General features: G+C 32.3%; 1 protein-coding gene across 3 annotated transcripts in view; it reads left to right on the forward strand.

The window, feature by feature from the left end:
* The window catches only part of LOC145318839 (choline transporter-like protein 4), a 47925-nt gene extending 25820 nt beyond the window's left edge, over window positions 1-22105 (forward strand). Inside the window, exons 3-29 of one of the 3 annotated variants that reach the window (XM_080160490.1) lie at window positions 3682-3758; window positions 6104-6156; window positions 6691-6767; window positions 7286-7378; window positions 7735-7869; window positions 8232-8292; window positions 8940-9012; window positions 9275-9325; window positions 9815-9917; window positions 10559-10666; window positions 10812-10866; window positions 11063-11144; window positions 11324-11348; window positions 11704-11781; window positions 12941-13021; window positions 14338-14402; window positions 15164-15206; window positions 15622-15711; window positions 16075-16162; window positions 16612-16671; window positions 17039-17102; window positions 18210-18249; window positions 19215-19348; window positions 20013-20091; window positions 20312-20394; window positions 21045-21129; window positions 21754-22105. In XM_080160490.1, coding sequence (XP_080016616.1) covers window positions 3682-3758; window positions 6104-6156; window positions 6691-6767; window positions 7286-7378; window positions 7735-7869; window positions 8232-8292; window positions 8940-9012; window positions 9275-9325; window positions 9815-9917; window positions 10559-10666; window positions 10812-10866; window positions 11063-11144; window positions 11324-11348; window positions 11704-11781; window positions 12941-13021; window positions 14338-14402; window positions 15164-15206; window positions 15622-15711; window positions 16075-16162; window positions 16612-16671; window positions 17039-17102; window positions 18210-18249; window positions 19215-19348; window positions 20013-20091; window positions 20312-20394; window positions 21045-21129; window positions 21754-21842 — 2072 coding nt within the window. In that variant the 3' untranslated portion in view covers window positions 21843-22105. Of the gene's footprint in view, window positions 1-3681; window positions 3759-6103; window positions 6157-6690; window positions 6768-7285; window positions 7379-7734; window positions 7870-8231; window positions 8293-8939; window positions 9013-9274; window positions 9326-9814; window positions 9918-10558; window positions 10667-10811; window positions 10867-11062; window positions 11145-11320; window positions 11349-11703; window positions 11782-12940; window positions 13022-14337; window positions 14403-15163; window positions 15207-15621; window positions 15712-16074; window positions 16163-16611; window positions 16672-17038; window positions 17103-18209; window positions 18250-18962; window positions 19043-19214; window positions 19349-20012; window positions 20092-20311; window positions 20395-21044; window positions 21130-21753 lie in introns of those variants that run through there. The other 2 variants (XM_080160489.1, XM_080160491.1) reach the window with 2 other exon arrangements.
* The last annotated feature ends 187 nt before the right edge of the window (window positions 22106-22292 follow it).

Consider the following 22292-nt stretch of genomic DNA (forward strand, 5'->3'; position numbering starts at 1 on the left):
TTTGACAAGATATCGCCCTTAGAACCTCCCCCTCCCTCATCACTATTCTTTCTTTCTTTTTAAAACTAAAATTGAAAACGGGATGAAGGAAGATCTCGATCATAACTATTTTCGGATAGATTCACCCCCTCTCTTTCTCCATTCCCTTTGAACTGGATAGTTCTGGATTGTCTATTCCAAAACTTGTTAGCGATAAGGTGTTTATACAAGTGCGCCAATGTTTTTTTTTTATAAAATTGTTAAAAAATGACATCTGTTTGGTTTTCCTTTGCAATTAAGCTTTTTTTAAGGTACAGGGAAGGTTTTTAACTATTTTGGGAGAGCGTATCTCCACCCTCCCAATTTAAAATCACACCCCCAAATTTTTTTTCTGAATATTTCTTATTAAAACTCAAATTAAAAAGTAGAAGGGCGGTTGACTTATCCCCCTCCCACCTTAAGAACACCTAGAGGCTTCTTGGGGGCGTCCGTTGCCCCTAGTCTTTCTTAAAATAAAAGCTATGTCTTGCATTTTTTTTCAATTAGGTGTTTGATCACGAATTTCATATGGTAAAAATATTTTTCTTATTTAATTGTTATCCTAATAAGATAAAAGTTATGCTTGAAAATTGTTTTAATAGCTTAATGTTGCATTTTTAGATAAACGTCAGAATTTGCGTCATTTGCGTCATTTCTATTTCAGATTTTTATTACCCGTCATCGAAAACGGAGGATCCGAATTCCCCCCCCCCTTACCCCCCCCCTCTCCCCATCTTATGCAACCATGTGGGCCTCTTGGGGCGAAGCCGGTAGTATTAATTTAAATAATATAAATAAATAAATGGTTCATATAAAAAATACATACTTAAAGAATTGGGTCACTGTCAAGAAATTATTTTTTGTAGTATGCAGTATTTAGTTTATATGTATATAATATGTACATTGTACATAAAAAAATTTATTCCTAGAAGCGAAGCTTCTCTTGAGTAAGGCTGTCTGTCCGTCTTCTTGTAACGCCACATCAGGGGCGTCCAAGCTTTTTTTTTTTGGGGGGGGGGGGTAAAATTTTTTTAAGGGGGGGGTAATTTTGTAATTTTTTAAGTAATGAAATACTATTATTTATTTAGTAGTAAAAATGCGCGTGAAGCGCGACAAAATTTTTTTGTTAGGGACCCCCAAGGTAGTGGTAAAATATTAAATGAGGGGGGGTAAAATAAAAAATAAAATTTTGGGGGACGTCTTTGCGCCACATTATATGCATATTTTTTTAATGGATTACTCTGTCTGTCTGTCTGTCTTTCATGTCACACAGGCAGTTTGATAACTGTATTTTTTGTCTAGTATGTTCTCGTAAACAGCTTATTAATGGACCCATTAATTTTTAGGAAGCTTTGCATTAGTCCTTTGTGTGTTTTAGACTATCTTTAGGGATGGGGGAAGGGTGATGTAGGTTAACTAGAGCCGAGGAAAATAGACCAAAATACTGTACAAAAGATTGTCATTAAGTTTTGGAGTCTAGGTAAAATAATTCTACTTTGAAAAACCCAGAGAGGGGGAACATTAGACTGTTAATTACACTAGTTCCCAAGGTCTTATAATAACGTGTTTTTTTTCTTTAGCTTAAAAACTTTAGTGACTTTTATTGAATTTTGATTGGTTGGTTCATTAAGTTCATTGGCCAAACATTTCAACCTCTAATTGTTATCTATAGAAGGGTTAATTCTGTGTATAACCATTGGGGATGTAAACAAAAGTATTGACCATTGTCTTATTTCTTTAGATCCTGGAAAAACCCACAAAATTTGCAAATTATCATCGAAAAGTAATGATTGTATGTAAAAAAATCAATTAAAGTGATTATTAGGTTTTTATTGTATGTACTTCACATTATAATAATTATGGCAAGGAAAAATATTCTATAAAGCTTCACAAATTGTTTCATTTGGAGTCTAGAAAATGGATTTTCGACATTAATTTAGTTAAAACTTTTCAATAGTATTATCATTTGGTAATATTCTATTTTGCATAGTAATGAGTTGCGCCTGTTTTTGAGCCAAGACACTCAGTTCTTTTAATGTCATGCACCTGATACGCCTTTAACTATGACGCATTGTTGAACCGAAATTCTAACCATCCACCTAACCGATAAGTAGTGAATGTAGACACACAGTCGCGGATTATTATGGATGTTGTCATCCTTGTTGTGAAAGTAATTAGCAAAATATGTGAGTATGTGTGTGTTAGGAAAAACCAATTTCACTGCACAATTTTATACGTAATAGTGCTTTGTCAAGTGTTTACACAATTTAGCTAAAAGTATAATCAACCTTTTATTTTGGGGTGGTAGGTAAAACAAATATTGGAGGGTTGTATTTACAATGGAACCACAAAAACAACCCTTTCCGGATTATTTTAGCTTTAAAAATTCTTTTATATCTAGAATTAATAGCAAATTATCTCTGAAATTGCTAAACCATGTGTTTCTTTAGGGAATGATTTAAGCTGCCTGTAAACATGGCTTGACCAATAGAAGTTAGGGACGAGGCTGTTAGAAGAATTTTAAATGTTTTATGTATCCCTTTAATTTATATCAACATAAAACTATTATATGGACATACATTATTGTTCTAAATTTTGCAATTATTATAAAATGTGTATGAAATGTCAGCTGTGACCACTTGGTAATGCTATGTAGTCGACGCAAACTTGTAAAATTGTATGTTAACACTATAACTTTAGACTTAACAGGGATAGTACAAATACCAGGGATCTAAAGGGATTATACAATGGCCGATAAATCCATGTACATCCCCAATGATCCCCAAAATTTCTCATTCTGTATAATAAAATTTGTAGTTGAAACGTTAGAACACTCAATTAATCGAATCAACCAATCAAAATTCACTAAAGTCTCCAAAGTTGTTGAGCCAAAGAATAGGAAATAGTTATTATAAAACTTTTGGGACTAGTGTAATAAACAGTTCATTATCCCTGACTAATACTTCGTCTAATAATCAAAATTGTAGCAAGTTTGCTACTTACAAAATTTCATATGTTTTGTGAAGACATATTTTTGGCCTTTGTTGATAAAACATACGATAACATATCGATTTTTACATTATGTAGGCATTACATTTTTAACACATATATTTAAAATATTATTCATTATATAAAATAAAAATTATAAATTATTTTTTTTGGAATTTCCTAGTTATATGAATGGTACGCATTTTTAAACACTGAGTCACATTCGAAACTGGCCTATACCTAGGGTGCCCTAATCTTATGGGGTTACCAAGTATCCATTATAACCTAACCTAACCTGACTTAAAGGGTTGTTTAGTTTATTACTTTTGGTAAGGTTAGGCTACCCAGAACCTTATGTAACCTAACCTAACCTGACCTAAAGAGCTGTTTTGTTTAGTTTTTTGTTACTTTTAGTAAGGTTAGACTACCCATTACCTTACATAACCTAACCTAACCTGACCTAAAGGGTTGTTATATTTATTTTTTTGTTACTTTTAGTAAGGTTAGGTTAGGTTATATTGGGTACTAGGAATGGACCTTTATTGTCAATTTATTTTTAAAATAAAATAAGAGGAGGAGGATGTTTATTAGTGCTCTACAGGGTACTTTTTAAGAAAGTACCGAAATAGATAAGTTAATTTAAAAACAAATAAAAATCATTGTTTTTTTGCTGCCCAGATATCATATGCCTACTGCTTTTTCTTGGATTTATAATTGGATGGTTTGTTGTTGCTGGAATAGCCTTCTCACAGGTTAACATTTCAAGTTTTGTTGTTGATAATAATGTACAATAGACTGTGGCTTATCCGCTCGTCGTCGAGGAGGGTATATGTTAGAATCTCGGCTTAATATCGCATCATAACTAAAGACGTTCCTACTGGTTCCTACTGATACTATGTCAGTTGCGCGACATCAAAAGTTAGAGTAGGGGGAATGCCTTGGCCCAAAACAGGTGCAACTCATTATAATACACAGTTAGGACTTCTCAGATAAAGGTAGTGCAATCAAAGAGTTGGTTCTATGTATGATGGGCGTTTCTTTATCTAATACCTCGGGTGTTTTAATATTTGGATCCCCATGGTTACCCTGGGTTGTTGGATCCCCTTGGTTACCCTGGGTTGTTGGATCCCCTTGGTTACCCTGGGTTGTTGGATCCCCTTGGTTACCCTGGATTGTTGGATCCCCTTGGTTACCCTGGGTTGTTGGATCCCCTTGGTTACCCTGGGTTGTTGGATCCCCTTGGTTACCCTGGGTTGTTGGATCCCCTTGGTTACACTGGGTTGTTGGATCGCCTTGGTTACCCTGGGTTGTTGGATCATGGCGTTTAAGTGTCAAAGACAGCATCCCCGCCCGTATAAGTAATTGATGAGGTAATGTACAATAGGATGTTTATTTGTTACTTAAAATCTTTAAAAACAGCTGATACGAGTTGCATTTATTGGTCATAGTTGATTTGAATATATTTTAGTATTTTGTATAGGTTAAAAAAGTTTTTCAATGTGCATTACAGAGGAGACATTGGTTTGTACTTTTTACTGGTTCCCGAAGTTTTATAAATACGCTTTTTTATTCGTTAGCTAAAAACAGTTTGTTAATCTACAGCTGGGGTTAATTTGTTTAGTATAATTATTCTTATCATATCCCTGTCTGATCTAAAATGGATGTGTGCATTTGAAGTATACTCTAAATGACGAAGATGTGATTTGGACTTGTTTTTTTTTCTCTTGAATACTCATTAAAGAAGAAAATTCAAATAAAAAACTACTGATTAAGCACTACAAAGTAATTTGATGCCTAATAAAATTCAATGATGATCTATAAAAATTGTAACATACAGCTATCGAAAATTAGATTGATGTGAAAAGATTTCATTTACATTAAATTAATCAATTTGACTGTTCTATTCGCAATCATTCTTGCTCTATAAACTTAAGTTATTTTTTTAAAAAAGTTTTTCTATAATCAGGGGCGGCTTGTACGTCATCCCGTCAAGTTAATCTTTGAATGTTAGAATTGTCCTATCAATTTTTAACTTGGCATGACGAATCCTGATGATTCACACCGCTCTTCAGGGGATATTTCCACCCTCTGATAATAACCAGGGAGTAAGGGAGGGGACAATGGGCAATTAATTCAATTTAAGAGGGTTCGCTGAAAAGCAATGAAAACCAGATTTATCAAGAAAATTTTACCAAAATTGTAAAGGGATTATGGTAACCTAATTTAGAACAAAATTAGTTATAAGAAAAAAATCAGTTACTTGAAAATTAAATTATCAACACATCACAATGTAGTAAACATTCTGTAATTAATCACTAGAAAAATCTTGTTTAGAACTACCTCAACCCTTCTGATATATTTATAACTGACCCTTAAATTCAAGCGGTTCTTAGATTATTTAATACATAAATATCATAGTAGAGTTTCTATACATGAAAAGACATTTTCTTGGGAAAAAATATTTGTTAAAACCAGCGATAAATAACAAACTTTTCTGTCTGCATATTCAAAACTAGCTCAGCTAGTTAGCGGGGCATTGATGCGCAAGTCCCCAAAATCAGTAAGAATCTGCTGTATTCGTGCACATTCCCTTTAAGCCAGTCCCCAAAGTCTGAGACTCCTTAAAAATTGAATATTCGATCCATTGTCCCCTCCCTTACTCCCTGGATAATAACCCTCAATGTTGACTGTGTACCTCTACCCTAAAGCTCGAACCTCCTTACACCTTCCTCCCCCTAATTTTAGTTTAAGGGAAGTGTCAAAAATTGGCAGTGTGATTGTCAAAATTGTTGGGTGCGTTGCACGCACCCCCTGGCAATGTGCATGCCACCGCTTCTGATAAATATTTCGCTTTCATTGAAATTGTCATCCCTGTTCTAGTAATCTTATAACCAAGTCTTTTTGGTTTTATTTAGAGCAATAAATGGATGAGTATAGATGTATATTCCAGACACTTTTTGTCTGCTGGCAAATTGCTTTTTGTACTTTTATAATTATGACGCTATTTGCTGATTCCAAAGACCCAATACAATATAAGGACAGGAGGGAAGAGTTACATATAGCTCATGTGACCTCTATTATTTTACTTTAATTTTAGGGTCAACCTGAACTTATAGTGTATCCAAGTAACAGCTCTGGAGTTGTTTGTGGCAGGAAAAGATGATTTTTAAAAGGATTTCAATTTTCTACCATGTAGCTTTTAAAATATCAAAAGATGTAAAATACTTAATTTGAGATAAATGCAACTTTTACATGTGTCTTATATTAAAGCTCTTTATAGACCCTATAAAATTTTGGCCAAAAAAATCCGTATGACGTCATATTAGAGTTATGGACTATTCTAATATGACGTCATTTGGGATACATCGGTTAAAAGTTTTTAATATTTATCCCTTTCCTGTGGGCACTATAAAGAGGCTCTCTTATATTCTCAAATTCAGCATAAAAATATTTCTGTTATTCTTAATTGTTTGATATTTGTTCTCTTTGAAACACAAGAATTTATGGTATACTTCTGTAATTTAGGTTCTGAATAGGAACTAAAAAAATCTTTACAATCAGAAACTTTTGTTTAACATATTTTAGTTTTAAATTTAGGAAAAAATATTTTTGGTAAGTAATTTTTGCCAAAGATTTGCTTTTTCTTTGATATGATGAAATTCTTTTTAAAATCGTACAATGTCTCAGAAAGGACAATGCTAACAAACCTTATGTTATGTTTCATGACCTTACAAAATGCTTTTCGCTCTCTGCTGCTTTAGGTATGGTATATATTGCTATCTTTATATCTATTTATCAAAATGCTCATTTAACAATTTTTCAAATTTATCTTATTGCTTTCATTAACTAACAATATCTCCTAGCGCCTTACTGTTATAAGTTTCAATCATCATAATAATAAAAACGTTGCTAGGTCCATTTAGATATTGCTAACCTGCACTGAACCGATTCAGTTCTCCATATTGGAAAGCTTAGTCAAGGCATAGATCCTGTAATCGCTATTTTTTTTATAAAAAATTTAGTCTTGGGATGGTTTTAGGCTATATTACTGCCCTCTCTCTCCTGGATGCTACGGGCACATCTGCATCCAAAAAATAGTTTATCTTTGTCTTGTAATATCACACAAAAAAACTCAAATTATTCTTCAATTAGTATATCTAGGCTGTTCATTGCTATCCTAAATAAATACAATTGATACTACATATTAAGCTGAATATGTACTACTAATGTACAATACATCTAATCCCTTACTCCATTTTTCTATATATCTGGCACCTAGGTTGTGCTACCCCACAAGTATGCCTGGAGAAATGTCCAAATGGGACCACTTCCCTGGCAGGATGTCTCAAGATCATGCCAGGTCAATGTGCAGGTTAGCAAACATTAACTGTTTAGTAAAGTAGCAACAAGGATAACCTCTATAAGACAGAATACACATTATTAGATCTTATTTTGGTGTATCTCTGAATCTAACCTTGATAATGAAGTGCATGATTGCACGGCTGAACGCATGTTGGAGCTAGCTGCCTTTAAAACTAATTTTTCAAAACAGCATCCTTTTAAATTGATCTTGATCCATTCAATGTAAATAATACTTTGAAAACAAATTTTTTAAGGCATGATTTGCATAAAAAAATAGATATTGATAACAAATTTCAGTCAAGGATAAGTGGGTTGAATGAGGCAATACTTTATACAATTAAAAAACACCCTGTATATTTAATTTAGATCTTGTGGAAGAGTACAGGCCATATTGTGTACCAATGTCAAATACAGAATGGGATGCATTGAAAAATAGTCCACAAAAGTTAATAGATGATAAACTATGTCCAGCCTTCATATTGGCCAGTGTTCCAATTATAGGTTAGTTAGTTATTTTAAATCATTCACCTTTTGATCAATTTATCAATGGGCCAATCTACCTATTTATTAATTAATTAATCTTTGGCTCAATCTAGCATTCTACGGATTTATTTATCAATTTCCGTGACAATCAATCATAATAGTGCTTAATCTATAAATATAATCTGTTGCTCAAACTCTCAACCTTTGTATGTAAAACAATCTATAAAATCTACCTATTCATCTATAAATTCAATCTATCAATTTATTCCTTTATCTATCAATTGATGAAACAATCAAAAATTCCATCACCCAATCTATCAATCTGTGTATTGGTCAGTCAATAAAAACTAATGCTTTATCTATCTATCTGCAATATTTAGGAAGATGTGTACCAGACTTTGGAATAATTTCAAATTTACCAAGTAAAGAGACAATCATAAAGTGAGTTCAGATTTTACTTAAAAAATTGTTCAGTAATCTAATAGCTTCTAATATAGCAGCAGCTGGTACCAAACTAATTATTTCTATAGATATATATAAAATACAAGGTGTTTTTAAAGGTACTAAAGTATTACTCGATTTAGAAATTTGTTTATATTTTTTCTGATACAAGACTCTCCACAGTAATAAAGAATATAAGGTAAGTTTTGTCAAGGGTAAGTGGGTTAAATTAAGCAATACTTTTGTTCCTTTAAATGAAACACGCTGCATTTAAAATACTTGCAAATACATGGTGTTTTTTAAGGAAATTAAAGTATTGGTTGGATTTAGAAATTTGTTTATATTTTTTTTCTAATTCTAAACTCTCCACAGTAATAAAGATAATAAGATAATAATTAATTTTTGTCAAGGGTAAGTACCTTAAATGAAGCAATACTTTTGTTCCTTAAAAAAACACTTATCCTCTTTTATAAAGTAGTAAGGTTTTTTGTCTGAAGCTTAAGATATCGATAACTACTGAACCGGTTGGCTTCTCCGTTTTTGGGATGCTTCACATAGGTAATAGGATGGTTTTAGGCTGTCTTTTCCTTCGAATAGAGGCCCCTGGATTGTCGAAGGATAGACACTAATATATTTATTATACAAAGTGTAACAAACGGAGATTACCCTGTGTTGGCTGATATCAATGGAACCCCAATCAATGCTGATATAATTAATCAGGTGAGGGTACCCACCCAAGAAAAATCGCCTCGATAAAAAAAATTACCCCCAAAAAAATTTACATTTTTGTTTAAACTAAAATTAAAAATGAGAAGTAGTCGACTCCATCTGCCCGAAAAAAAAGTCTTTTACTTTTATGTTTTAAATCTAAAATAAAAAATTGGGTTGGCTAATTCATCTTCCCCCCTCCCTCCTTAAAATTAATGAAAGATGAGCAAAACTTTATGTTTTAGGACTTATTTTTAATTCAAAATAATTATAGATCATCAAGTACCTAACAGAGATTCTCAATGCAAGACAACTGGCAGAAAAGGTGAATATTAGAACTTTGTAATACTCAATGAAAAGAAGGTTAGAGACAAATCAGGAATAGTTTGAAATATTAACCAATAAGGGTGGAAAATTAACATATATTATTCAATGAGAGAATTCAAAATTTGTGTGAATTAAAGACAGTCAGTTCTTTGTAAGTCAATTCAAACCAGGGATCTTAATGGATAAGACAATTGACGATTTATTTGTGAACTGAACACCCTCACTGAAAATATAAAATTACCCTTCTGTAGATTAAGATTGGAAAGTTTTGGATACTGCAAGTTGAAGTACACAACGATTTTGAGCCTACAAATGTTAGAGCTTGTTTTAAAACGTTTGGTATAAGTGCAACGTCTAATATCCCCTCCCTCCCTGGTTCTGACTTTTCTAACAATATAATCTAATAAAAATAAATTAAAGCTAGATAAAATACATTTGTATTATATCATTGAATCTTTTGATTGGTTATGGGAGAAATTATTTTTAGGTTTGGGCTGATTTGGTGTCAAGTTGGCCATGGATAATAGGTGGACAGATTGTTTCTTTGTTTGTCTCTTTCTTCTGGATTATCCTTGTCAGATTCATTCCAGGTAGATTTTAATATACAAGCTATTCTTGAGATATTAGTGTACACTAGCCTATGCTGTTGGCATTAGCTCTACTTTGGGGTTGAAGTCATCAAAGACCAGAAAAATTATTCTTTCTTTGTTAAGGCCCTATGATCTATTTATCTATACTGTTGTCATTGGCTCTACCTGGTTGTAAGTTCATCCTAGACCTTATAAATCTTTTGTTTAAGGCCCTATGATCTGTCTATCTATGCTGTTGTCATTGGCTCTACCTGGTTGTGGGTTCATCCTAGACCTGATAAATCTTTTGTTTAAGGCCCTATGATCTATCTATTTATGCTGTTGTCATTGGCTCTACCTGGTTGTAAGTTCATCCTAGACCTGATAAATCTTTTGTTTAAGGACCTATGATCTATCTATCTATGCTGTTGTCATTGGCTCTACCTGGTTGTAGGTTCATCCTAGACCTGATAAATCTTTTGTTTAAGGCCCTATGATCTATCTATTTATGCTGTTGTCATTGGCTCTACCTGGTTGTAAGTTCATCCTAGACCTGATAAATCTTTTGTTTAAGGCCCTATGATCTAGATCTATCTATGCTGTTGTCATTGGCTCTACCTGGTTGTGGGTTCATCCGAGACCTGATAAATCTTTTGTTTAAGGACCTATGATCTATCTATCTATGCTGTTGTCATTAGCTCTACTTGGAGTTGGAGCTGCGTATTCATGGATAAAATATGATGATCTTAAACAGCAAGGCAGCCCTTCAGGTAAAAATATTTTATAAGGACAAACTATAAAAATAAATATTTGATTGGGAAGATTTTAGAAGATTTATAAAGCCAAGTATGCTATAACACGTTTTTTATGCAATATTTAAAATATATTTTTACATTTTAATTTTTAAAATTTTAGATGTTTTTGTGGTTAATCCTTTACAAGATGACCTTTCAGATTATCTAGCTATCAGGTTTCTTAAAAACAATTTTTTTTATGTTAATATAAAAAAGATATTTGGTAGATAATAAGCTTAGGTTTTGCAATGTGTTAGAGAGGTCTTTAAGGCTTTCTGTCTTTTAAGAAAATAAAGATTATACATACTTTATACTTTAACATAAATAATGATATCATAATGTTTAATTTTGCGATTATCTGATATATTTTAGTGGAACCTGGCTTGTGTTTTTCATTGCTTGTGTGGTACTCTTTGCCATTCTGTTTCTCATCATCATATTTCTCAGAAAAAGGAAAATTTTCAAGCTTAAATGAGAAGGATTTAAATTACCATTATATTTTGGTTTACTTTTTTACAAGAAAAAATATTTGTAATGAATATATATGGTTGATTTTTGATACTAAAACATGAATTTTATCATGAAATTTTATTAAATTATATTTGAATAATAAAGCTTGATAATTAAATTAGAATCAACATTGCAATTGAGCTTATCAAGGAATATATCAATATTATATTTGTTATTTGCTGTTAAAAAGTAATGAGTCATTATTTTGATGAATGGATTAAATAATAAAAATAAAGTTGGCCAGCTGTAAAGATGAAATAAAACAAACATTACTTGGTTTATGTAAAACCTAGCAGATGTGTCCTTAGCATCTAAGGATTCAAAGGGTTAGTGAAAGACTAAAAATAGCCTAAAACCACCTTCAGACTTATAACTACAAACAGAATGGCCAAAAAACATTACAATACCTATGTAAAGCTTTCCTATAATGGCGAACTTAATCGAGTAAGTAGTACATCTTAAGCTATCATTTAAACGAAAGAATCATATATATTGATAAGAATAGGAGGCATCCAAAGCAGTTGCAAGTATTATGTCCAGTCTTTTCTTTCCTATCCTTCCTTTCATCCTGGAAATAGCAGGTATCTAATCATTAGAAATAAGCAGGTTATTTATATATTAACTAGTAGCTACACCCCTAAAATATTGGGGCTTTGTACTCGAAAAAGCAGAGGAGGACTAGAAAAATAGCCTAAAACCATCCAAATAGCAAAATATGAAAACAAAAAAAGCATAAAGCCTTTATAGGACATACGTGAAGCTTGGCTGAGTAGAAAACCCTATCGGTTCAGTATTTATTTATATCCTAAGCTTCAAACAAAAACTCCAAGCTAATCTAAGAATAGGATAAGAAGGACAATATTTAAAGTAATACACTATAAAAAATTTCAATTTTTGTCATAATCATTACTTGGTAAATAAGTTTAGCAATGCGGTTGTAGTCAGGGAGTAAGGGAGGGGACAATGGATCGAATATTCAATTTTTAGGAGTCTCAGACTTTGGGTACTGGCTTAAAGGGAATGTGCAAGAATTTAGCAGTTTCTGACTGAGTTTGGGTACTTGCGCATGAAATGCCGCTACTCGTTATGTATGTCTTGAATATTGCAGACGGAGAGAAGGGATAAGGGATGTGGGGGCAAGGGAAATAAACACTCCTTGTGTTAGTTTGGTATGTAGCAGACGGGGAGAAGGGAGGTGGGGGCAAGGGAAATAAACAGAATAAAAAGGGGCAGTCATATTCTTGCTAGCAGCTGGCCGGGTCCAATAATCTTGTAATATAAAAATCACACTAAAAAACCTCAATATATTTCATCAAAAACAAGTTGTGATTTCACTTTACATGACGCTATGGAAATCTATTATTCAATTAACAATCCCTTTATAATTTCCTACAAATTTATTGGATTAAACTGGATTTCATGCCCTTTCTTTGATAACTCATATATTGAATTAATTGCCCATTGTCCCCTCCCTTATTGCCTGGGTTGTAGTTCATTTATTTTGTGACAGCGTAAAGTGCTCCCAATAAATGACGTCATACAATAGAATACATTTACACTGCACTGTAATTGACCAATGGTAAAATTTATACTAGCCTCTTATTGGTCAATTTTATTGCATGATGTCATTTTTTTGGAGGCACTTTACAGTGTTTCATTTATTTTAACTAACTTAATCTAGAGTCTTGTTGATTGATTAGCCTAAATTTATCATTAATTTGAATGAGGAATTATTTTTAGTTATCAGTCTGTTTTGTGTGGTAGCAGCTTATCTGGCTTCAACTGGCAGGCAGAAATATGTCGTGGCTCATGAATGTACAGGTAAATAGATACAATTATTGCAGGGAACGAAAGAGATAAGACAATGGTCTATAAATTGATACCTATTAACATTTATGACATTCAAAATTACACATTCTGCCGACTAGAAATATAAGTTGAAAAGTTTGGACACTATTGGTGAAAAAAAAATAAAATTAATGAAACAACAATTAACCCTTACAGCTCGGGCCCCTATTCCCACCTTAATAGATCGGGGGGGGGGGGGGGGCTCAAAGAGCCCCCCCCTCTATCTCGGCTCCTGGTACAGATAAAGACGTAAAATTTTTTTCTGGTGGTTCATGTGTATTTTTAGAGAAAATTACTTTTTCTAGTCATAGCAGTCAGACCGCTCCTTGGCTCTTTTTAACGGCCAGTCGCTAAATTTTAAAACAGCTGTAGAGCGGCCAATTTTGCAGCTAGGATGACTAAATTTTAGGAGGAACTTTTATTTTTCATAACAAAAAAATAACCTTTTCTGATCATCGCCGAAAATCGGCAAATAACGGAAACCGCCATTTTCGGCGGTTACGGCGGTAAAACGGCGGTTGGCGGCGCAAATTAATATTTTTATCTGTTTATTATTGCTCAAGGATTTACCAAAAAAAATTATAGGTCTCTAGCTGTAATAGAAGCCACGATATTCATGATATATGTCTGTAGTAAAAGCCGGACAAAAATCGGTCATAAAGTCGGTCAGGGAGCGGTCAAACGGTCATAACACCACTTTTCTCAGAAGGTCAATGATATCTAAGTATTCACCAAAAAAATTTAGGTTTCTACCTTATACACAAAAGTCATAATGTAGAAATTAAGATTTATTTAGAATTTTTTCAATTTTTTTTTGCTACCCAACCGACTTTGACCGGACACCACGACCGACACAGACCAGATATCCTTATAAAATCAACTTTTGCCGACGTATAATTACTAAACTTAAAAAGTCATTAAGTTACAGCTCTCCATCTTACATACAAAAAAAATGAGATTGAAAAAACTAGAGGGGGGGGCTCAAAGAGCCCCCCCCTCCCCCCCCGATCTGTAAGGGTTAATATAACTTGGTTATAAAACTTTGAGTACCAATGAAATTTACAGTCCAAAATCCCCTCCTCCCTGAGAGGTTCAAAGATTATTTGATTACTGGGATCAATTAATAGATAGATACACTGTTATCCTGTTTGATACAAACTGTAAGATAAAAAGATAAACTAGAAAATGAAATATAAATGCGGGGGTTGATAGAATCTTAATGGACTTTCATATAACCTACATCTTAAATAATAAAAGTTTGGATGAGATATGAATCAAGATTGTTTTAGGTGGACCTAGAAATGGTGAGGAATGTGAAGCAGATACCTTTGTTCCCGACTCCAGCTGCGAACAGGTACAGGTTGTTGTTGTATTGACTGTTGCAGGGATTAGATACTACCCAAACCAGATTTATTCAGAAAAAAAAAATAAATTGTTAATTGTTATCTAATTCAGAAAACTCAAAACGCCCTTAGAACTTCTTCATCCCTTCTCCTATATTATGATTAACTGCCACTAAAATTAAAGAAAACACAAATTAAAACATAAGGTATCTTAGATTGTTGATTACACAAATATCACAGTAGTTTCTAAACATGAAATGATATTTTCTTGGAGAAAAAAAAATTGTTAGAACCAGGCAAAATAATTTTATTTAATTCAAATTTTTCTGTCTGCTAGAAATTGTGTTTATTATTTTTTTATTTTTGTCTGCTCGGATCATAACAAATTTTGCGACAATTGTGCGCTAGTCCCTAAAGTCAGTCCGAACTTGCTAAATCCTTCACGAACACTTTAAGAAGTCTCCAAGGTTTGAGACCCCAAAAATACTGAATATTGATTCCATTGTCCCTTCACTTCCTCCCTGGTTAACTGAAGTCTCTTTAAGTGTAGGGGTGAGATATTACCACAGTATAATATTAATATGGTGTTGACTGAAGTGTCCCCTGTGGGTAAATAAGTAACACAATGGCTTCAAAACAGCTGTTATTTTAACTTTTTCAGAGGGAAAATGAAAAGATATCAAAGAAAATAATTAATCCATATATAAATAGTTTGTAATATAGATTGATACTTAAATTTTAATACCAATAATCACTGCTAATTTTTTATCAGGATAAGAATTCCTCATGTATCTTCTACAAGTTTACTCCATCAGGTATTAAACATTTTTATAAAAAAAATCAACCAAAAAATTATTCTTTGAGATTCAATTACTTGAAAAGTATTAGATTAAAAAGCTGCTTTATTAAAGATTAATTAAAATCATTAAGGTAAATTATTTCCCTCGTGCATTTAGTTTCATTAGGGAAGATAGTAGTAAGTGTGAAATTTCCACTTTTAAACTGTATTAGAAATAAAAATAATCTTGGTTTTAGAGTAGGAGGGAGAGAACAAAGAACTACACATTATAATAGTTCCCAAAGTTTTCTAAACACTTTCTTTAGTATTTCAACGTTTGGCTGTTTGAACCAATAATTTTAATCTCAGATTGGGTAAATTTTCTTAACATAGAGGATGTACATCAATTTATCTTCCATTACAGTATCCATTGAGATCTCGCCTTATTTTAGATACCAACAACTATCTACAATTGTACAACATCTTTGGATTATTTTGGGGGATGTTCTTTGCTTCCGCTTTTGGAGAAATGGTTCTTGCAGGTTCGAATTTGTTTTACATATTATTTAGCATATTGAAGGGCATCTACTTTTTAGCATACTGTTACATCTGACGGTTATAAAAGTTTTCATACTCCTACTGTATAATATTTTATTGTTATTTTTCTAACATGCTGGCATGTTCTTGATAGGAAGGTATTTTAAGCAATTATTTTTACTTACACGTTCAATATTATTTTGTAGAGTTTTACTTAAAAATTACTGTGAAATAATAACAAACGCTCTTGTAAAGTCTAAAGTACATAAATTTAAGATTTAAAGACATTTTATCCATCCATTTATTTAAAAATGAAACCGTAACAAATTTTAGTAATGCAACTATTTTATCACAATTATATATATTAGGTGGATTTTCTTCTTGGTATTGGGCTGATGACAAGTCTAAAGATGTTCCTTTTTTTACACTTACAGCCAGCCTGCTGAGAACTGTAAGGTAAACTTAAATATAATTAATGAGGATTCCTAATGGATGTAGAACATACGTGGATGATATAACAGGAGAAAAATTGTCTTCAATTTAGTTTACAATTTCCCCCTACATTTATTAGTCGGGCCGTTTATCCAGTAGGGGGAAAGAGGAGGGGGATGGGGGAGATCGTTATTTTAGCCCCCTACAGAGTTCACTTTATTATAGAACATTAAAATCTGGTTTAAGATCCAAGTAATTATAAATCACTTTGATTCCTTATATTTATCAAAAACTAAAAATAAAAAAAAGTCTAAAATCAAGCTTCAAATTCTAACTCAGGATTTTTTTAACTGAAGCAATTACAATCTTACTTGGAATATTTAAGCTACCTATGAAACTTAACTTTAAATATCTTAGTTAATTTAAACATTTACAAAACAATTTATGACTGAATTTAATTTTTGTTACTTTAGGTATCATCTTGGGACTCTGGCTTTTGGTTCTTTGGTGATTGCCATTGTCAGAATGATTAGGTTAGTGTGTGTTTATGATGAGTTATGCAACAATATTTTAATATACATATATGTATGTTCGCTAATAAAAATGTTGGGATCTTAAAACAAATTTTTATTTTGTATTTTCAAGTTAAAAAAGCACAGTTGGTGACACAAAATAAGCAGATAATTTTTTACTTTAAATATGATTTAAATATTAAACATATTTTTCAAATTTTCTTAATTAGAACTAAAATTATTTGACAAATTTTACGATTACAACATGAACTTCTCTCTAGCTCGAACGAAGATATTTTGTCTTGCACACAATACGAAAATTAGTTTTGTCTTATAACTTTAAATTAAAAGTTGTATTTAAAACAACCAAATTATATAATGTCTTTAGACTGGCCATACAATACATTGAGGAGAAGATAAAAGAGAAGAACATGGATAATATATTAGTAAAGGTAAGGAAGGTCTCTTTTTTGGGCTTTCAATATGGTTTATAATTGATGTCTAATAGTCATTTATGCTTAAAAGTAAACGAGAAAAGAACAAATGAAATACAGAAATTTGGGGTATAGTCCTTTCCACGACATCCCTCCATAAGGAGCGATTCTTCGTATTTTTCACAGTAGCTTTTCTCCTATTTCTAGCCCCTGCGGGGGGCTCTAACCCTGCGGGGCCAATTACCTAACCCTGTGGGGCAATCACCTAACGCAATATAACCTCCTAACCTAAAATAACCCATAAAAAGTCATTTTAAAAATACGAAGAATCGCTCCTTATGGAGTGATGTCGTGGAAAGGACTATACCCCAAATTTGATATCCTTAATATTACTGAAAGACCTGCGGAGTCGGACAGAGTTATTTTCAGAATAGATTAGTCAGCAGAATCATAAAAAAACATCGTCTTTACAATATGAACAGACTAAATACAAGACAGACCGACGGACATGATGTTTATTAATCTGAAGAATCTTCTTAATAATATACAGACGTCAATCTATAATACAAAGTAGAACGATGTCTGTCTGTCTGTCTGTCCGTCTGTCCGTCTGTCTGTCCGTCTGAAGCTTAAGATCTCAGTAACCACTGGACCGATTGGGCTCTTCTCTTCAGGGAATATACCTACTTGTCCTGTGATGGTTTTAAGCTATTTTCTTGGGGGTTGGGACACCCCCAACCCCCCCAAAAAATGAAAAATACCCCCCCCAAAAAAACTTTTTTTTTACTTTTTCTTTTTAAATCTAAAATACGAAAAATTAGGTTGATCAAACCTCTTGGGGCACAGCCCCTAGAGGCTAGGGGCGAAGCCGCTAGTATTAAATAACAGCCTATGAACATTTTAAATTGGGAGTGGATTCACCCATTGCATCTAGGGACAGTAAGCGAGAAAATGAAATAATACCGACATAGAAGATATAAAAAGACTTCCTAGAAAAGCATTTCTCAATTGGACAAACAATTTTCAAGATATTTATTTTCTTAACCAAAAACTTTACTATTTATATTTACAAATAGAGATTGCTTCGCTACTAAAAAATATTAAAATGTTCCGTTTAATGTTCAGGCAATTATGTGTTGCTGTAAGTGTTGCTTCTACTGTCTTGGTAAGTAATTTTATCATATACACTAGGATTTTTGTTTGGTTCTCTGTTCAGGTTTTAGGCTTTTTTTTTGGGGGGGGGGGGGAGTTTCAAACGTACACAATTTTAAAATCAACAAAATTTCCTAATTAACTTTATCTGTATTTTGCAGACATACTATTTTTTGCAGCTAAAGCTACTCTATACTTGGGTTTGGTCCGTAACAGATAGCTCTTGCTCATAATTTAGGCATTCTAGAATGTACCATAGATTTTAGACTTGGCATGCTGATTCCTCTATTAGTTGGGTATAATTTGAAAAGCATAGCAACCAGGAAGTCCTTTATAAACATGAAGATTTTACTTTTTTAACATTGTGTTTTATTTTTATGTACAATATCTTTAATTTTGGGTTGTGGAGTCCTATGACCACTATAGTTTTATTGTTATAAGCGAAGTATTTCTATATTCAAGTCTTAAATAGTAAGTATGTTCATATCAACTAATTTTGTGATACATTTGTACCTGATATTGTGAAACTATCTGCATAATGTTTTTGTCCTTGTTTTAGAAAAGCTTCTGAAGTTTATAAACAGAAATGCATACATAATAACTTTGTGCAAACTAACTACATAATGATTCATCTTGTTTTAGAAAAGCTTCTGAAGTTTATAAACAGAAATGCATACATAATAACTTTGTGCAAACTATCTGCATAGTGTTTTCATCTTGTTTTAGAAAAGTTTCTGAAGTTTATAAACAGAAATGCATACATAATAACTTTGTGCAAACTATCTACATAATGTTTTCATCTTGTTTTAGAAAAGTTTCTGAAGTTTATAAACAGAAATGCATACATAATAACTTTGTGCAAACTATCTACATAGTGTTTTCATCTTGTTTTAGAAAAGTTTCTGAAGTTTATAAACAGAAATGCATACATAATAACTTTGTGCAAACTATCTACATAATGTTTTCATCTTGTTTTAGAAAAGTTTCTGAAGTTTATAAACAGAAATGCCTACATTATTACGGCCAGCTACGGATACAATTTCTGTCGGTCAGCACGGGAAGCTTTCAGTCTCATCACAAGAAATATGGTCAGAGCAGTTGTTCTTGACAAAGTAAGATTTATCCATTAACCCAGCTGGAAGTGGGCAACATTGGACTGTAAAATATACTGGTATGCAAAGTTTTATAAACTTTCATTTGCCTAAAAATTTTGAATACTTGTATTAAATGTCAATTGGTTTATTCAAACTAGCAGTGTACAAACTTTCTGGCTAATGATTTTAATATATAGAAGAGGAAATTTTGTTTAAATACATTACCAACCATTGTCCTTTAAATTCCAGCTGTATCTATCCTTTTTAAACCTGCCATTAAGTAATTCATATGGGCTGTGGCAACTATTTAGCTTTTAAAAATATGGTCAAGGCTAACATTTTATTGACATTGCGAAATTCGGGGCTATCACACAAAGTACCCCAATAACTGAACCACCTCCCCCCCCCCACCTCCCTTTCTGATATCATGAAATAAATTGAAAATAAGGGGAGGGGGTGGTGGAGGGGGTGGTTATTTTTTCTTTCTACTGTTTATTACTTAGGTCAGGTGGTGTTAGGTTATATTTGGTACTGGGTTAGGGCCCCCGCAGGCATTAGGCATAGGAAGAATTAAAATTACCTCCCCCTTATTTTAAATTATGGAGGGGGCCGGATGCCTGTCCACATATATTTATCTGTCTATGACCAAACGATGAGAATATGTTTATCTATCTAATTATAGGTGACAGACTTCCTGATGTTCTTGGGTAAGCTTGTCGTGGTGGGCAGCGTAACTGTTTTGGCTTTTTATGTATTTTCAGGTAATTTATATTTAACTGGTGACTTTGCCCCTAGCCTCTACACATTAATTTAATCAAATCTTGCTTACAAAGTGCATGATTATGCAGTCAATTCTGTACAGTTAAAAATCATAATGCACATAATTTGTCAGGAAATCCTAACTGTGCAAGTTAATAAGTTGGTCCTTTTACACGACTTTTTAGAAATTTAATTCATTACAAAAAAAATATTAATTTTCAGGTAAACTAGATGGTGAAGTTCCACTTGACATGGCGAGCCCCAAACTAAACTATTATTTTGTACCAGTCATTATCATTGCAATCAGGAATATATTCAATTAAACAATAAATTAATTAAATAAACTATAAGATCTCTAATTATTGTGAAACTTTTTTAGAATCTATCAAATTAAAATAAAAGGCGTCTACAAACATTTGATGGAAAGTTGATTTTTCAGGGGTGAACATTTTTTTTTATTTTCATGGTAATGTTGACTTTCCCTTACTCCACTCCTGCACGCCCCTTATATGACCAATGAAGGCGTATCCATATTATCACTGCCTTAGCACATATCTGTCTCCTAAACTGTAAGCAAGTGTCCTTCCCTATCACTAATATAACTCTGAATAGTATTGTCATACATCTTTTGATTACAAAAGCCAGGGGCTGGGATTCAGCAAACTAATTCCATTTGAAATAACTGTAAATTTGGATATTTTTGTGGCGTAATGTTGGTGTAAAACTTGTGTTGTTCTGTAACTAAAGTGAAGTGGGTAACAAGAGAGGGGGAAGAAGGAAGTGGGTTGTGGTGAAATTTTTTTATAAAATTGTTTGTCAGAATCCTAGTCATTTGTTTCTGACAACAAAAGCTTTAAACTATTTTTACTTTTTATTTGGAATGATATTCATTTCAACCCATAATCCTTAACAATTTAATAATAAAGTTTACTATTGTTTAAATATATGAAATATTAGTGCCTACATGATATCAAGTTGTTTCTTCTCTGTATTTTCTATGGCAGTGGATACATTGTTCCTGTGTTTCCTTCTAGATTTAGGTAATCTATGTAATAAACATATTTATAAAAAATATCTACCTATATCACTATATGTGTTAGAATTTTTGGCTTCGGCTTGTTAAAGAACTTAATCTCTTGTTTAAATATATTTTTTTAAAAATGTGTATATTATTCTTAATTATGTACTTTGTTAGCTCAAAAACTTTAGATGCTTTTATTGAATTTTAATTAGTTGGTTCTAAACTAGTAAGGGCCAAACCCTTTAACCATTAATTTAATCTACAGTAGGGGTAATTATGATTATCATCATTGTAAATGTACATCAAATTATCATCATTTGTCTTATTCCTCAAGACTTCTAGCTTTACTCCTAGCTATTTATGACTTTTAAAATAGCTATTCTTCGAAACAGATTAACATCCGCTGGATTAGAACCAGTTCTAAGCCATACTGAAAAATTATATATCGTATCGTATTATATCCAGTTTTCTACGAATATAAAAATTTATGATCATTATATTAAAACCAGATGTTTTAGCCCGTATCTCGGGGCATCTCTAGGCTAACAAACTGGTTTAAACTTTATAATTGCACATTTTTATATCCGCGGAAAGATGTTTATAATACGATGCGGTAAATAACTATTCTGTCTATTTTCTTTAGAAAAGAATGATGGAGTGGACAACCCTCATTATCACATGTCCAAAAACCTGATGAAAATACTTGACGTCAAAAATAAAAAGGAAAAATAGATGCTTGAAATATTACTTTCATTAATGTCAAATATTCAAATACTTTATTAAAATGCTCAAGTTCTTAAAATACTTCAAAGTGAAATAGAAATATCACTTTTAAAACTTTTTGGAATTCTGTAAGGTTCAATCATAAATACTTTCAAACATGTACTTATTTATGTGCCATTTATATGTAATTAATTTAATTCAGACAATCTAATGTGATTTTGTAACATAATTTTTAATAAACGTAGTTTTGTAGATTAAAAAAATAAATAAAATTGTATATTATGTAAATGTACAATAATAGCGGATGCCCCCTTAGCCTCTAGGAGTGTTGTGTTTGAAAAGGTATAAAAGAGCAGATAATTGCCTTAAATCATCCCGAGACTTAAATAAAAAGTCCCGCTCCCTAGCCTATAACCTAAACTAACCTAAAATAGTTGTTCTCTGCCATAGTCATAGTTT

Source organism: Acartia tonsa, chromosome 5, assembly GCF_053477335.1.
Source record: "Acartia tonsa isolate MP-2025a chromosome 5, ASM5347733v1, whole genome shotgun sequence".
NCBI classification, from domain to species: Eukaryota; Metazoa; Arthropoda; class Copepoda; order Calanoida; family Acartiidae; genus Acartia; species Acartia tonsa.